General features: G+C 42.1%; 3 protein-coding genes across 5 annotated transcripts; all 3 read left to right on the top strand.

Moving 5' to 3' along the window:
- On the top strand, nucleotides 519–8,211 carry LOC8054571 (putative disease resistance protein RGA3). 3 transcript variants are annotated; one of them, XM_021453311.1, is made up of 6 exons: nucleotides 525–968; nucleotides 1,969–3,114; nucleotides 5,313–5,823; nucleotides 6,328–6,653; nucleotides 6,746–6,908; nucleotides 7,798–8,211. In XM_021453311.1, exons 1-6 carry the CDS (start codon nucleotides 654–656, stop codon nucleotides 8,010–8,012), a joined length of 2,676 nt encoding a protein of 891 aa, XP_021308986.1. In that variant the 5' UTR covers nucleotides 525–653; the 3' UTR covers nucleotides 8,013–8,211. The 3 variants fall into 3 exon arrangements, with proteins under 3 accessions (XP_021308985.1, XP_021308984.1, XP_021308986.1); XM_021453310.1 differs by having other exon boundaries at nucleotides 519–968; nucleotides 5,313–6,653; nucleotides 6,746–6,952; nucleotides 7,798–7,873; XM_021453309.1 differs by having other exon boundaries at nucleotides 524–968; nucleotides 5,313–6,653.
- On the top strand, nucleotides 8,450–10,843 carry LOC110432571. Its single transcript, XM_021453312.1, has 6 exons — nucleotides 8,450–8,655; nucleotides 8,797–8,920; nucleotides 9,005–9,190; nucleotides 9,428–9,550; nucleotides 9,985–10,128; nucleotides 10,215–10,843. The coding sequence occupies exons 2-6, from the start codon at nucleotides 8,813–8,815 to the stop codon at nucleotides 10,671–10,673; spliced, it is 1,020 nt and encodes a 339-aa protein (XP_021308987.1). The 5' UTR covers nucleotides 8,450–8,655; nucleotides 8,797–8,812; the 3' UTR covers nucleotides 10,674–10,843.
- LOC110432725 (translation initiation factor IF-2-like) lies at nucleotides 11,353–12,573 on the top strand. Its single transcript, XM_021453513.1, has one exon. The coding sequence runs from the start codon at nucleotides 11,353–11,355 to the stop codon at nucleotides 12,571–12,573; it is 1,221 nt and encodes a 406-aa protein (XP_021309188.1).

Below are 13,101 nucleotides of genomic sequence, written 5' to 3'. Positions count from 1 at the left end.
CTGATTTGTTGTGAGAGAAAAATATTGTTGAATGGCTGGTAGATTCGGTTAATAATCTCAAGCGAACAATTATAAAAAGTAGACCACAAAGACTCTTGAAGTCAAAGTCAAGAAACCAATGCTTTGTCCATTCATGCTCTTAACTACTCTTTCTATCTTTAAATAACTATCATTTCACTTTTTAAGAAACAAGTTTAACTAAAAATATATAAAAAGACATTAATTTTATGATATAAAATTAATATCGTCAGATGGATCATCAAATTTATCTTCATAATAAGTTTATTTAAAGATATAAATATTCATGTTTTTTCTATAAATTTAGTTATTTAGAGGCAAAGAGAATAGTACTTTTGTTTTGAACGAATATTTTTTTTATTGCTTCAACTTGACTAACTTGAGACTGATCGTATGAGACCGGTCGTGTGCCTCCAGCGCCGACGTCCTCACTGCTCAGCCGGTCCGGTGCTTTGTGGGACGCGCGTGCCTCCACTCCACGCGACCACGCGGGTCATCGTGCACCGAGCGTACGCCTTCGCCTCCGCGCACGGTCCAGAGTCCAGACTCCAGCCAAGCCAGTGCTACTACGCTCTTCCTCATTCGTCTCCCCTCTCTATCTGCCCTGCCGGCCCTCGGGACGACGTCCAGCGGCCATGGTCGGGCCCGAGATGCTCGTCGCCGCGACGGTGAACCAGGTCGCTCGGAAGATCAACGAGATCATCGGCGTCGCGCAGGGCGAGGCGAAGCTGTGCTGCAGCTTCAGCGACGACCTCGAGGGCATCAAGGACACCCTGGTATACCTTGAAGGCCTCCTCAAGAACGCGGAGAACAACTCCTTCGGGCGCGATAGGGCGAACCTGCGGCACTGGCTGGGCCAGATCAAGTCTCTGGCTTACGATATCGAAGACATGGTTGATGGGTACTACTTTTCCAAGGAGGAATATGAGAGAAGCAACTATGCTCAGAAGGTAAGAACGATAATCCCCTTTTATTTTTTCCTAGTTATTTAGGGAATTTGTTCTAGGAGGTCGGAGCAAGAGCAACTCAGGTGCTACCAAACACGTAATGCCTAAACCGGTGCACCAAAGATTACTGGTATATTTGTATGTGGATTGATAAGGTATACAATCACCTATGTGGATGTTAAATTTGTTCTCGGGTTTAAAAAGAAAAATTAGCACATAAATAATTGCAGAGATCAGCATAAACAGTTGCACCTGGAACCATTAAGTTGCTGATTTCTCTTTGCACAAGTTTTTGTTCAAGTTCAAACTTTATGCGCCCGGAGATGATTGAATCCTCTATTCACCCATATTTTGAAATCCAGTTTCCTTTGTTGTATAATCTAGCAGCTCCAGTAATCTGCATTTATAACCTGGCCTTTCATGTCCTTCTTTACTATCACAGCAGCAGCAGTGTGATGCTCATTTGGCTGCTGGAATTTTATTAGTTATGTTGTTTGTCTCCTCACTTGTACTTTATAGATCTGCTGTGGTAGTTTTTCCTGCAGACTCTTCCTAGTTCAGTGACAAAGATGCAATCATGTTTCTTGTCTCTTATCAGTATGTAAAGTAGTAAACCTATGTAAGCTATCATCCACTAAGTCTATGACCTGGCTTTAGAATACCTACCACTGCATATATAGCTTAACAATGTGGCACCTGACCTCTCTGACCAAAGTCCAGAGTTAAATTCACACCCACAGCATAATTGGGCGAGTTGTTTATGTTGGATTTTCCAATGTGCTTCTCCAGATTTTAGACTCTTATGACCTGTGGATTACACCAATGTACACTAACCACTTATCACCAATCTAAAAATAGTAAAAGGACATGCCATTCTAAAGTTTAATACAGCTGGACCTTAGGCTTCTGTTCTTAATAATTACACCAACACTTCTTCAGTTGTGTTTTGCTGCTGAAACAGTGGACGCAAACTTACAGAGTCAATGTGGTTGCAAATTTTCAGGGATCTTTACTCTGCTCTTTATCCAATCCCATGCTTTCGAAGGTTAGCATGGTTCATAAGATGAAATCCAAGAGGGAGTTGTTACAGACGAGGCAACATTTACCTACCCAGTATCATTTCATCTCGCATATTAACTCAGTGGTAAATTTTGATGAAAAGCAGACAACATCATACAGAAACAATGACATCAGAATTGTTGGGAGGGATCGAGACTTGGAACATCTTATGTACATGTTGATGCAGATAAATGTGAAAGAACTTACCATTATTTCCATAGTTGGGCCAGTGGGCCTTGGGAAGACGAGCCTTGCACAACTTATTTTCAATGACGCAAGAGCAGAGGCATTCAGATTCAGGATATGGGTTCATATTTCCATGGGCAATGTCAACCTTGAAAAAATTGGGAGAGATATAGTTTTGCAAACTACAGAAAGGGTTGAGGGAAGCATGCAGATGCAGTCAATCAAGAATGCTGTTCAAGACATACTTAATAGGTATAGCTGCTTAATAGTGTTGGATAGCTTGTGGGGCAAATATGAAGAAGTGAATGAGCTGAAGCAGATGTTGCTTACAGGTAGAAAGACTGAAAGCAAGATCATAGTGACCACTCACAGCAGTAAAGTAGCTGAGCTGATATCCACTGTGCCACCATACAAACTGCCTTTGTTGTCAGAAGATGATTGTTCAACTATATTCTCTCAAAGGGCAATGGCAGGTCATAATGACCCACTTTTCAGGGAATATGGAGAAGAAATTGTTAGGAGATGTGAAGGAATACCCTTGGTAGCCAACTTTCTTGGATCTGTGGTGAATGCTCAAAGACAGAGGCGTGAGATATGGATAGCTGCAAAGGATAAAGACATGTGGAAAATAGAGGAAGACTTTCCTGAAAACAAAATTATGCCAATATTTCCATCATTCAAGATAATATACTACTGTATGCCCCATGAGCTAAGGTTATGCTTTGCATATTGTTCAATCTTCCCTAAAGGACATGTCATTGATAAGAAAAAACTTATTCAGCAATGGATTGCACTTGACATGATTGAATCCAGACATGGAACCTTGCCGCTTGATGTTACTGCTGAGAAATACATTGATGAACTTAAAGATATTTATTTCCTTCAAGTTCTAGAGAGGCATCAGGTAAGTTTACGGTTGTACTTAAGATATTTTTTTTTCTTACAAGCACCATAGTAAGATCCATCTCAATAAATTTTAATAAATACATTTCTGTGAAAGAAGGTTCACATAATAATGTCCTGTTATAATGGATATGGAAATTGTAGTATTAACAAGAGTAACTACATGCAGAATATGTCAAGGCAATTACTATGGTCATTCACATTTGTACAGATATAAGATATGACAAACATCACACATAAAGTTCATTTACTTATTAAATGAATTATGATAATACCATACACATTTATCTTTTTGCAGAAGTGATAATACCATACATAACAAAGATTGGTTGCAAAAGTTTCAGATCTGATAAGATTCACCAGATGGTATTTGCTTTCAGACTCATACTTAAATTGTGTAATTTGAGTTTAGGTCATCAGGATTTCTGTTGATGCCCAAAGCAAGCCCATCTGGTTTGATGTAACATCCCGGCCTAGGGCTTAATAGGATTAATAGGACACTCATACCAACAAGTTGTAACTTCTTTTTCAGAAGTCCATCTCCAAAGAACTCTAAAGTTAAGCGTGCTTAGCCTAAAGAAATTTAGGGATGGGTGACCGACCGAGAAGTACTTCCCAGATGCACATGAGTGAGGACAAAGTGTGCAGAAAATACTGGTGTTGGTCTGTGAGGGCTGACTATGTCCTAGAAAAGCTGCCAGATGTAAGTGGGCCCGGCCTCGTGGCCCCTTAAATGACATAAACTCATTTTTGGACCCTGGGGTCAGCGCTAGAACTCATGGCTCCGAGGTAACACATCTTGGTGCCACAAATCTTGGCCCCGAGGTGCCTGGCCATGCACAGCAGGGCATCCTAGGTGGCACTGACGTGGCTGGTATCTCGGAGCCAAGATCTATGGCTCTGACCTTGGAGCCATGGATCCTGGCGCCGAGCTTGGATTCAGAAACTACGACCAAATTTTACTGCCTGAGTCTCATTTGTTCCTCCTCCCTCTCAGGTTCTTGCCCTCCATAAAAGCAACTACATAATATCGAAGTCTATAGACATTCAAAATAAGCAAAATACATGCAGTCCAAATATATTGTCTAACTACATCACATAATAACCTAACTAAATATGTATCTAAATTTGTTATCTGCCTATATAAAATAAATTTACTAACTACATTGCCTAACTACCTATCAAATTTAACTATAGAACTAGATAACTATAACTAGATTAGGCAATGTATTTAATTCTACATTTATAATTAAATTCTGTATATAGCTAATCTAGTTATAGTTATCTAGTTCTATAGTTAAATTTGATAGGTAGTTAGGTAGTTAGGCAATGTAGTTAGTAAATTTATTTTATATAGGCAAATAGCAAATTTAGAAATATATTTAGTTAGGTTACTAGGCGATGTAGTTAGGCAATGTATTTGAACTGCATGTATTTTGCTTATTTTCAATGTCTAGAGACTTCGATATTATGTAGTTGCTTCTATGGAGGGTAAGAGCCTCAGAGGGAGGAGGAACAAATGAGAGTAGCCTCAGGCAGTAAAATTTGGTCGTAGATTCTAAATCGAAGCTCGACGCTAGGATCCATGGCTCCGAGGTCAGAGCCACAGATCTCTGCTCCGAGGTCGGCGTCAAGATCTGTGGCTCCGACCTCGGAGCCAAGATTTGTGGCTCCGAGGTACCAACCACGTCAGTACTACCTAGGATGTCCTGTTGTGCATGGCCAGGCACCTCGGAGCCAAGATTTGTGGCGCCGAGATGTGTTACCTCGGAGTGAGTTATGGCGCCGACTCCTAGGGTCCAAAGATGAGTTTATGTCACTTAAGGGGCTAAATGTAAATTTGTTTCAGAAAAAAGGCCAAAGTGTAAAAAATTAGGCCCATCTGGTTTACTTTTTAAACTTTGTTTAGTAATGTTTCTCAAATTTTGATGAATGCACAGTATATATTGCACACATCCTCTTTAATAGTCTGCATAACTAGACATGATATTAATACATTTGGAAATAAGCTCTTATTATATTTTCTTTGATGGAAATAAGCTCTTATTATGAACTAAGATCTGTGCATTTTTGCTCTTTTGAGGTAGCCTATTTCTCATATCCTTTTATTCTCTCCTAAGTTCAACCAAAATGTTCTTGCGCTATAGTTTTGTGGTTTAGTTGAGTAAGCTAGCTAATTAACCTCGTTTCCATTTACAGACTGATGCTGAAATATCCAATACTTCTGATGAAAAGCTCTGCATGAATAATTTGGCACACGATCTTGCTAGGTCAGTTGCTGGTGAAGATATCCTTGTGATCTTAGATGCTGAGAATGAACGCTGCAACAGAAATTATGATTACCGTTATGCGCAAGTTTCTGCTTCTAGCTTACAATCAATAGATAGTAAGGCTTGGCCTTCCAAGGCAAGATCACTAATTTTCAAGACAACTGGTGCAGAATTACAGCATGTCAGCGAAGTTCTTTCAGTGAACAAATTTTTGCGTGTTTTGGATATCAGTGGGTGTTCTGTGAAGGAGATGCCCGCTCCAGTGTTTCAGTTGAAACAACTGAGATATCTTGATGCTTCAACATTGTCCATTGTAGATCTGCCTCCCCAAATTAGTGGCTTTCATAAGCTTCAGACACTGGATCTGTCAGATACCGAAGTAACTGAGCTACCAGCCTTCATTGCCAACTTAAAGAGGCTGAATTATTTGAATCTCCAAGGTTGCAAGAAACTTCAGCTATTGAATAACCTAGATTTGCTGCATGAGTTACATTACCTAAACTTGTCATGCTGCCCTGAAGTTAGGAGTTTTCCTGCATCTCTGGAAAATCTCAGGAAACTTCGCTTTTTGAACCTTTCGAAGTGTTCTAAGCTTCCAACATTGCCTGATGGATTATTGCAATCATTCTCTAGTTTTTCTTCCATCGTGGATTTAAACTTGAGTGGTTTTGAGTTCCGAATGCTACCTGACTTTTTTGGCAACATTTGTTCACTTCAATTTTTGAGTCTGTCAAAATGCTCAAAACTTGAGCTACTCCCCCAATCATTTGGTCAGCTTGCATATTTGAAAGGTCTGAACCTTTCATTTTGTTCTGATCTTAAACTCCCGGAGTCCTTTGAATGCCTTACTTCTCTTCAGTTTCTAAATCTCTCACACTGCCCTAGTGTAGAATATCTACCATCTGCTTTTGACAAACTTAGTAATTTGGAGTATCTTAATGTAGCACAATGTGTTGGACTCAAAGCATTACCTAAGTCACTTTCAAACCGCAAAAAGCTCCAAATTGAGGTTTTGGGGTGCCAGGATTGCATAGTGCAGTCATGTTCTCTAAGCTCCCAATCCAATGCATGCTCAGAACAAGTCAAGGAAGTTGGATCAAGTAGTGCTATCTCACATACGATTCTGAAGGAGTCTGCAAACAAAGATGTGGCAGTAGGAATAACTTTCTCAGACATTGATAGTTATCCACAAAATAAGCTGAAGCAAAAATTGACAATCTCTTATCATATGGATGGACATAAAAGTGAAGATCCTAATTTTATTAACAAGGTAAACTTGCGATGCATCTCCCATGTTTGTTTCTACATATTTTTCGTAGCGTAACAATAGTTATTTCCAATGTTCTTGTTTCTTTTTTGTAGCCAAACTCAACTAGAGAGAAAGTACAACTAAGCCCTGGACACCAGTTCCCATCATCTCCATCTCGAATTTCTTCCATTGCATCAAGTTCTAGTGGACTATTTGCATCTGGCTCCTTTTCAGATGTCTCAACAACTGACAATCCAGTGTCCAATGACAAAGCAGGTTTGGTGCTTACATATCTAAACATTTGAAACATTGAATAACAGGTCAGATCTTTATTTGAACATATGTTAACGTACCAAATGGGATGGTCCTCCTAGTTCAAAATACTTTTCACTATCTCAAAAATGCAACATCTAGTAAATGTATTTCTCAAATATGTTATTTTTTTCAGTTTTGAACTTGAAATAATAAATGGAACTACTTGAGAGAAGTATTCTTGTAAGCTCTAAGGCTCTATAAAAGTGGTCTTGAATTTTCCAAAAAGTATTGTTGTGGTTTTTTAAGGCTATAAGAAGCTCTAAGGCATTATCCCCTGTTCTCTTTTTTTTCATCTCTTTGGGTGTGTTGTATTCTAAGACCTCTCTCTTCTTAATGCAATGATACGTTTGCATGACTATGATCATATATTCTTCTCTTTTCATGAATATAGTCATTGATGAATGATAAACAGTCGAAGCTGTAATAGAGTAGGGTTCCACATAAGAAGAAAAGATTTGTCCACATGAGTAATTATCATGGTTGGTCAGAGCAAAATTGTAATATATGAAAATAGAGCTAATAAGAGAATACAAATTGTGTTTAATGTGAATAAAGATTTTGCACAGAGTGAAGTTCTTGTACTACCTACGGTCCAAAACAAAATGTCCAATAACCTGTGAGGCAAATGCAAACTTTCGAAACCTTTGCTTCTATATCTACTTAGTTTCATCACATGAACACGATAATGTATTCTTCATCAAAAGTTCTTGTTTAAGGTTTACTACCATGGTAGAAGAATGTAAATGTTCGAGCATGTAGGTTGAAGCCCATATAAATGTTCCAAACAAGTGAATTGGATCATAGCTAGTAGTTAACTTGATTTGTTATGTTTACTTGGGACTTTTGATAGGTTTACAGCCGGAAGAGCGATGCCACGAACCTCAGGTGCTAACAGGCGATGGCCAGATTTATGAACACCAAGCATCCTCATCACACATGGACATGGCTGCACATCTGCACGAAGCAACCGCTGCCAAGCACAGAAATGATAACCATATTACTCGCTACGGTGGAGAATATCACTTAAGTGTACAGCGCAATGGGTCCAACCAAGGGATTGTTTGATACGGATATCTCTTCTTAGTACTACTGCAGACAGCCAAACATTTAGATTCTGTATAAAGTGCTGATTAAATTGACCTCTCTTTATATGGTGTCCCGATTGAAATGCAGACAGCCAAACATTTATATACTTTGACGGCTACTTGTACATCGAAAGAACATATCATGTCTTGAATTTTGGTGAATGTTTTGTCATATTATACACGGCAATCCTTGTCAATTATTAGTTATTTATTTAATTTTTTTGAGAAAAGGCAGTTCAATATTAGTTTTTTTTTAGAAAAAAATTCAATTATTAGTGTTTTTAGCAAAAAGTTTAATTATTAGTTGCATCAGCCAATTTCCCAGTAGCCATCAAGTTCAGGCCTCAAATATACATGGGGGCCCAATACGAAGGAGCAAAGCCCATCAGACTCTATTTCCAGGCCCTTCACGTTTGAGGGCTTGATCGAGATTGGACTAGGAGAAAGACTGACCGACCGAGCTCAGCTCGCCGTGACGGCGACCGGGCGACGGAACTCGGGAGCTCTGACCTTCCTCGTCCCTTCTGGCGGCTCTCTTCTACGGTTGGTCACTCCTGCTTCCTTCCCGTTCCAGAGCCATCCCCACACCTGGAACGGAGCTCCAGTTCCTCTATCGGCCCGAGGTCAGATTTTTCTCCTTTTATTTTATCCTCCATCATAATAGTCTTTTTATCTAATTAATTATCTTAATCTTTCTCCATTTCTTCAAGCTGCTGGGGCTGCGATGCCTCGTATTTCATTCTTGTTTTGGTGACTTGTTTTAGGGCATTGGGTTTCTTGATGGGAGACAGCACCAGGCACGAACGTTGGGATGGCTGGCTGCGGAGACCTGCGTTGGGATTGAACAGCCTGATGCAGATTCCCGATAAGATTCAGAGCTCTCTTAAGGTCGGTTTGTCAAAAAGGAAAGACCAACGGGTTCGGAACTGTTTCTGCAGATGTGAATTTGTTGTTGCCTGCGTCTTGCCATAGGTGCATTTTGGGCGTTTCTTGAACAAGGATGGTCATGGCCGCCGCATGAGTGCTGAGGTATCGTCAGAGAAGGCGAAACAGTCGTGTTCTGCTGCTGCTTCAGCTTCTGCGGAGTTTCGCTTGGATAGGCAGCTCCAAGCTTGGTGGGACAATCCTAGCTGGACCGACGAGCCGCCAGAAATAAAGGTATCTACGTTGATTGCTGCATAACACTTCTCTCTGTATCCATACTGCTTCTTTACCGTTGCTTTAGTGCCAAACTTACACTGAATTAGAATACCAAAATATGTTAGAAACCCCTATTAATTTAGTGAGTTAGCTTTTGTTGATCTCAAGGCTGAAATAATTTCTGACATACTTTCAAGAATGTTCATACTTCATACAGTTTAAGAACTTATGCTTTACATGATCAAATGTTTACAGGTGACTGTACCAGAAGATTCCCTTTGCAACCTCAATCTGAGATTTAAGGCAGGGTTACCACCAGATGCAGTATACAACATCATAATTGATCCAGAGAACAAAAGGGTGTTCAAGAATATCAAGGTGTGTACAGGTGTGCTTTTTCAGATTGAGCTAACTGATATGTACTTGTGATTGCTTGGTGGAGCTGACTGAATACGTGAACTCTATTTTTGACTGCCCTCAATTGAAGATGTTTGGAAAATGTTCTTTCAATTGGATTGCTTTTGAATTGTGTTCTATTGGATGCTAAAGCTTTAGTTGTACATCTCGTAGCTAGAATAACTCGATAGTCAGTGCTCTTGCATAGAGAATACATAAGGAGCTTTTGGATAGTTCAGTGATGGGCCAGGTGTACTTACTACTACATGAGCCAAGAAAACATGAGGGCCCATGCATAATTCATATTTTTATACTGAAAATAATAAGCCATTGAAATTTCTCATGAGAAGAAAAGGGTCCAGGATCTCATAATAGAGCTAGGCATTCATGGCTACGATATTGTTTCACTTTTTCAGGAAGTAATATCTAGGAAAGTCTTGCTTGACGAAGGATCAAGACAAATAGTTGAAGTGGAGCAGGCAGCAATCTGGAAGTTCCTGTGGTGGTCTGGCATCTTATCCGTTCATGTTTTTGTTGACCAGAACAGAAAAAATCACACTGTAAAAACCTGAAACATTGCCATTATCTTTTGGTCAGCACATGCAGTATGTTGCCTGATATTTGCTCCATGCAATACCTTGTGCAGGTAAAGTTTAGGCAGGGGCGGACCGGTTTTATGAGGAAATTTGAGGGTTGCTGGAAGATAGAACCCCTTTTTGTTGACAAGGAATTATGTCTTCCTCTAGACCCACATACATTGGAGGAATATGAATCTTGTACTGGTGGCAGGGGAAGAGTTGGATGTGCCATTACCTTGGATCAGCTTATCGAGCCTGCTCTTTTACCCCCACCACCCATTTCGTGGTACGTGAGAGGGATTACCACAAGGACAACTGAGATGCTGGTGAATGACCTGATAGCAGAAACTGCTCGATTGCGGGGCATCTCAAACAACACCGTTACCAAGCAAGATACTGAAGAAATGGGTGGTGCTAGCCCAAGTGATCCAACAAGAGAGTCTGGTGACATTAAGGAAAGGTGGCGACAGAGAAGAAAAAGTGGACGGCATGGATCGTCCCTTAGATTATCAAGTCAATTGTTGTAAGATAAGCTATGAAGCAGTACTCATTTTAGGGCCCATTTATCTGTATCTTAGTTTTTAAGGTTTTGCTGGTTGTAGTTAATATGGTGTAAGATGGCTCTTTGTGAACATGTACAAGCTGGTTGTTCAATAATTATATATATTTTATATGAATAAAATTTTACTTGCTCCAATGGTTTTGATTGTCCTTTAGTCCATTCTAATCTCCCTGAACATTTTTTTAAAAGAAAGAAGGAAGGAAGAACTAATCTCCCTGAACATTTTCCTGACTGCTTTATCCTTACAGCAGATCTTCATGTTTAGCATGTCCATTACAGCATCTTTTGTGATAAATTATGGGAACGTGTGAACTGAACTACTGAAGTTCGGTGAAAATTGCAGGTGGTTAAATCGCCTGATAGGCTGATACCAATTACTGAACCTTGCCCGATTTGATGCCCTGCTTAATCCAGTTGACAAACTGCCGGTTCATCCTTTCTCCAAAGCTGCAAGCCAAGGAAAAGCCCCAATTCCTTACCTTTCTCGACATGCCCAAGGCAACACCTTGTTGCAAGCAATCAGCAACCGAGGATAATGGAAACCAATGAAACTATGCGAGCAGTACATAGCTTCATATCGAATGCAATGCAAACACCTCCAGTTGTTTCGTTTCCGTCAAGGCCGTCGACCCCAAGGCAGAGCCATGTCTGGTGAACGGCCACCGTCGTCGTTGCCGCCGTGGCCGGAGCCATTTCGCTTCTGGCTTCCGTACAGAAGCAGTGTGGGATCATGGCGGCAGCAACCACGGCCGCCGTCACCAGTGCCTTGGACAATGCCATCCTCACCCCGACCTCAGCCACCTTCGCCGCCGCCACCAACTCCAGCAGGGCCTGCGCAGCGGAGGGCGGCGCCACACGCCGCGGTGGAAGATATCCCTCTCCAAGCTGAGTCCTCTGACGAATCGGACACGATTCCAGTCGAGAGCTCAGACTCGTCGCAGCTCCGAGGCGGGCGGCCGTCCACAGCCGACCTGGAGCTGACGCTCTCGGGCGGCCCGCCCGCCGGCCAGGAACAGAGGTCGGGCAGAGACGACAGCAACCGCGGCAACGACACCAAGATCGCCATTTCGGGCTTCCCGCGGTCGCGGCTCTTCGACGGCGCGCGCGCGCCGTACCGGCGGGAGATCGAGGACGGGCTCAAGAGCCTCGCCGCGCGCGAGACGCCGGTGGCGAGGCCGGAGAGCGGCCAGGGGTACCGCGTCATCACGCTCGCCGGGCACAATGTCGGCGCGAGTATGGTCCTCGGCAGTGGCGGCGGCCCCATGGAAGCGCCAGCACCACTGCCGAGAGCCGCAGAGCCAGGGGTTCCGGCGCCGGGTCCGGGCTCGAGGCCGTCGGCGGTGGCCGCGAACGTGAACAGCAACGTGCAGAGCGTGAACAACTCGTCGATGGAAGAGAGCACGTGCACCGCCGGCAATCCCGGCGTGCACGTGGACATCAAGAACGCGCGCGAGGAGCCTGCTGCGGCGACACCAACGCCGATCCCGAGGGAGGAAGAGAAGCCAAAGGATCCTGTGAGAAGACCGCCGCTCGTTGTGGCGCCGGCGCCGCAGCAGAAGAGCGTAGCAGGAGGTGGCGGTGAGGCGGCACCAGCGACGGCGAGGCCAAGGCCGAGGAGGTGCCTGCGCGCACTGATGATGGAGAACGGGAGCGACACAGAGGCGGCGCGGAAGCCGAGGCCGCGCCCCTGCCGGTTCCAGTGCGTAACAGATCATGCTGCACCGACTGCGACGACGAGCAACGGCGGTGGCGCTGGCGATAAGAGTGCAGAGGATGGCGGCAAATCGAGCACGGAAGGGGCAAGTCAACGTGTGGGAAGCGATGAGTTGATGAAGAGAGTATGGATTTGTAAAAAAAATGTATAATGGTTTTTGTGTGAATCTAGAACTGTTGATGAAAAAGTGCGTAATATATTTATATATCTTTTCTTAAGATTTAATCATAAAAATTTTAGTCTTCCAAAAAAATCTGTTCCCCTCCCGCCTCCCGTCTGTGTCCACCTCCGTGAGATAGAAGAGGAAAATAAAAATAGAAAATTTTCTAGAATTTCTAATGCAAAATCTCCAAAAAAAACATCAAAACATATTGAAAATAAAGAAAGTATAGGGGCCTAGGTACAAAATGTTTGTCGTATTACTGGAGATGCTTGACTCTGCTTTTCAATGTAAAATTAAAATTGTAGTTATCTCCTCTAATTATTATGAAAATTTTATGATAGCTTATTTAATGTGATGCTTGATTTGTGGTAAAAGTTTTAACACAATTCCTGCATATCTCACTGATTTACTAATTTAACTAAATTTATGCTTGAGGATGCTTCCACTACTTTTGCACTATGTGTTGTTATGTCATATAAACGCTTCATAAACTCATATGTTTATAATCTACATGCA

This window comes from Sorghum bicolor, chromosome 2, assembly GCF_000003195.3.
Source record: "Sorghum bicolor cultivar BTx623 chromosome 2, Sorghum_bicolor_NCBIv3, whole genome shotgun sequence".
In the NCBI taxonomy this organism is placed as follows: Eukaryota; Viridiplantae; Streptophyta; class Magnoliopsida; order Poales; family Poaceae; genus Sorghum; species Sorghum bicolor.
This window is presented reverse-complemented; position numbering and strand designations above follow the sequence as displayed.